The sequence below is a fragment of the Trichosurus vulpecula genome, chromosome 2, assembly GCF_011100635.1.
Source record: "Trichosurus vulpecula isolate mTriVul1 chromosome 2, mTriVul1.pri, whole genome shotgun sequence".
NCBI lineage: Eukaryota > Metazoa > Chordata > Mammalia > Diprotodontia > Phalangeridae > Trichosurus > Trichosurus vulpecula.
The window spans coordinates 2,263,210-2,266,955 of NC_050574.1; the positions used below are offsets into that span (position 1 = coordinate 2,263,210).

Below are 3,746 nucleotides of genomic sequence, written 5' to 3' on the forward strand. Positions count from 1 at the left end.
TTATAAGACTTTTTTCCTAGTATGAATCTCTGGATGCTTAATAAAGTTTGACCAGTTAGAGAAGGCTTTCCCACATTCATTACATTTATAAGGCTTCTCTCCATTGTGAATCCTATGGTGCAGGGTCAGTCTTGATCTTTCAATGAAGGATTTCCCGCAATCATTGCACTTAAAAGGCCTCTCTCCAGTGTGAATTCTTTGATGTACAATAAGCTGTGAAGAAATTCGGAAATCTTTCCCACATTCTTCACATTTATAAGGCTTTTCTTCCTTGTGAATACTCTGATGGACCATAAGGTGTGAGTTTTGACAGAATGTTTTCCCACATTCATTACAGTGGAAAGGCTTCTCTCCGCTATGAATCCGATGGTGCTGAATAAGTGAGGAACTTACTCTGAAAGATTTCCCACATTCATTACAATGATAAGGCCTCTCTCCAGAATGAATCCTCTTATGAACATTGAGATTTGAAGAGGTACAGAAGCCTTTCCCACATTCCTGGCATTCATAAGGCTTTTCTCCAGTATGAATCCTCTGATGTACAGTAAGGTTTGCCATTTGACTGAAGGCCTTCCCACAGTCATTACATTTATGAGGCTTCTCTCCAGTGTGAATCATCTGGTGATTCATCAATATTGAGCGACGACTGAAACTTTTCCCACATTCATCACATTCGTAAGTCTTGTCTCTTATATGAATCTTTTGGTGTTTAGCTATTTGTCTCAAATCTCTCTCCTGAACTCCTTGCTGCCTTGTTTCCTGGTTTCTCTGATGTCCAGATTCCCCATCGATGGAGTAGCAAAGACCTTGCCTTCTGAGTCTTTCAACTATAACCTGCTTGGGTGATTCATCGTCTGAAATATTGGCCACTGGTGTTGCCTCTGTGGTTTCAGTCCTAGTCTCCAAGTCTGAAAGAGATTAAAATAAAGTATAAGTGTCCCCAGTACCCAGATCTTTTACAGTCTATATCCATGACCTCTTTGTCCTTCTCTCCATTCACAGAGTCATCACTGAAGTTGAGGCCCTGGTCACCTCTCACCTGAAGCACTGGCATACCCTTCTAATTGGCCTCCTTCCTCCATGCTCTCTCCTTTTTCCATCCATCTTCTATATAGTTGCCAAAGCCACATTCCAAAAGCTTAGATTTCATTGTAACCCTGTAGCCACAATCTCTTCAGTGTTTCATTGCTCATAAAACGAAACTCCAACAAGGAGGGCATCTAGGTGGCACAACGGATAGAGGACTCGGCGTGGAGTCAAGAAGACCAGAGTTCATATGTGGCTTCAGACACTTACTAGCCACATAACACTGAGCAAGGCACTTAACTTCTGTCTGCCTCAGTTTCCTCACCTGTAAAATGGGGGCTATCATAGCACCTTCCCAGGGTTGTTGTTAGGATCAGATGAGATAACCCAGTGCCTAGCACAGAGTAGGTAGGTGAATGCTCGTTTGTGTTCTACTGGCCTTCCAAAGCAGGAATGTTCCTAACACCCTCAACCTGGAAATCTCTTAGAGGAGAATTCTGTGCCTGAGCTGGAGTCCCAGTAACAGTGGAGGGGACCAGATCAGTCCCAGGAGGGAGAAGAGGCTGCAATGGAAAAGGCCAGAAGGGGAGAGATCCCTTAACAGATAGAGAGCCAAGTGAAATCTCAGGCCAGTACCAGGTGAGGACAGACAGAGATTCTGTCCCTACGTATGATGTGACCATACCAGTTTTTGGTAGGAGCTATTGCTTAGAGAACTTGTTTCCAAATCCTTCAAGTCCATGTGGAAAACAAGGACTAAAGGCTTATTGTGTGAGACCCCAGAGCAGCAGAGATCAGGTGAGATGAGCCCACTCCAGGCAGTCAACCAACAATCAGTCAACAAGAATATATTAAACTTACTAGGTACTAGGCTCTGATAAACACAAAGACAAACAACCACTAACAACCACTTCAGACTCTTAGTGCCTTATTAACTTAGCTAGACTAGTACAATAGCCTTCTAACTGTCTCCCTGCCTCAAATCTCCTGTCATTCCAATCCATGCTCCACATTGATACCCAAATAATTTTCCTGAAAGATGATTCTGACCATTGGTCTAGGATGAAATATCATCTCCTTCCTTTAGTTTTTAAATTCATTCACAGCCTGACCCTAATCCACCTTTCCTGCTTCACTGGACGTTGCTTCCCCTCCCACATCCTTTGATGCAGTCCTGATGAGGGTTTGGGGTGAGACGTGCTCGACACCCCAAGGTACCGACACGCCGGGTCCTGCCGAAAGAATTCGACTCAAGCTTTCTCAGCCAAGGGAAAAGACAAAGTTTATTAAGTGTTAGCCAAATAGGCCTGCCCCAAGAGATCCCACCCCTTGAGACGCCTGTAAGGAAAGAGGGCCAGACCCATCTGAGCTAGATTGGACCTGACCACTTTCATGGAGGCAAGATGGAGATTATATACACAAAGGTTGTGGGAGGGATTGAGGGGTGGTCTGGGGTGGCCAGAGGAGGGGTCTAGGGAAGGACTTAAGGAGGAGGTCAGACTCCAGGGTGGGGGAAATAGCTGAAGGCTATATGGAAATGACAACCCATAAAGGGCTGGGGTAGCAGAGCTAGGGTATAGATATTTTGATCAGGTTTAAGGATGGGAAACAGGATTAAGGGCGGGAGGTCCTTGGGAAGACAAGATTAAGGGTGGGAAACAGCTGGACAATAGAGGACTGGGCAAGGTAGGCATTTGGGCTTAATGGTTATAGCCTCAGGCCAAGGCCAGGTAGAGTGGGAAGATTCAAGGAGAGTTCAAGGGTTCAAGGGGTTCCCAGAGACTGTGCCCTCATCATTCCCCCCTCAAACAAATGGGACCCAAATTCTTTTGGGGTCAGGGACGAAGGTCTCAGCTTCTGAAATTGCTTCCTGTGGCAAAGGGGTGTAGAGCTGTCCCTATCTGGATGGGTTCCATTCAAGGGGTACAGGGGCTGGGCAGTCTTCTGGAAGTTGATGGCTTGGAGTCTCCTTTTATCTCCCTTTCCCTGGAGGGTGCTGGAGTCTTTTCGAAACAGTAGCTTGAGGTCCTCCAAGGGCTCACAAGTATATTCTGGAGTTTCTGGAGGAAAAGGCAAGAGGTGACATTGGTTTAATCCTAGAATTATGAGTCCAGCTGGGGAGGCCTTCGAGTTTTACTGCTGTGGGAGTGGTGAGTATGACTCGGTAAGGTCCCTTCCAGGAGACATCTAGCTGTTCTCCCTTTTGGGTTTTCCATGATTTTAAATAAACCCAATGTCCTGGTTGTACTGTAGCAGAACACTCTTTTTCATTGTCCTCAGGTCTCGGAAGACACTTATTGGCATATTCGGTTAGAGCATTCCTGACAGCCCCTAACTGAGTTGCAAATTGGGTGATTAAATGCTGTTCTGGGTCTACGAGGATATCAGAGGTTAGAAAGGGCCTCCCATAGAGAAGTTCGGAAAGGACTAAGCTTGATATTTTCCTGAGGCGTGATATGCACTCTGAGAAGGCCAATTGGAAGATTCTTAATCCAATCTTCTTGAGTTTCTATGCACAGCTTAGTAAGGACCCGTTTAAGGGTATGATGCATCTTCTCTACTTTACCTGAGGATTTTGGATTCCAGGCTGAGTGGAGGTGATAAACGATTTTAAGTGTCTTTGCCACAGCCTGTGTTATCTGTGAAATAAAAGCTGGGCCATTGTCACTCCGTAAGGAACCAGGTAAGCCAAAATGAGGTATAACTTCCTTTAGTAGGGG

At 45.4% G+C, this 3,746-nt stretch overlaps 1 protein-coding gene across 1 annotated transcript; it reads right to left on the minus strand.

Annotated features, from left to right (window-relative positions):
• On the minus strand, nucleotides 1–1,082 carry LOC118835428 (zinc finger protein 239-like). The gene is made up of 2 exons (XM_036742617.1): nucleotides 1,040–1,082; nucleotides 1–908 (listed from the first exon to the last, which is right to left on the minus strand). The coding sequence occupies exons 1-2, from the start codon at nucleotides 1,080–1,082 to the stop codon at nucleotides 1–3; spliced, it is 951 nt and encodes a 316-aa protein (XP_036598512.1).
• Between the last annotated feature and the right edge of the window lie 2,664 nt (nucleotides 1,083–3,746).

Coding starts and splice junctions, on each gene's coding strand:
- LOC118835428 (XM_036742617.1), bottom strand. CDS start 1,082: ATGGAGGAAGGAGGCCAATTAGAAGGGTATGCCAGTGCTTCAG. Junction 909..1,039: donor AGGGTATGCCAGTGCTTCAG/GTGAGAGGTGAC, acceptor AATCTCTTTCAG/ACTTGGAGACTAGGACTGAA.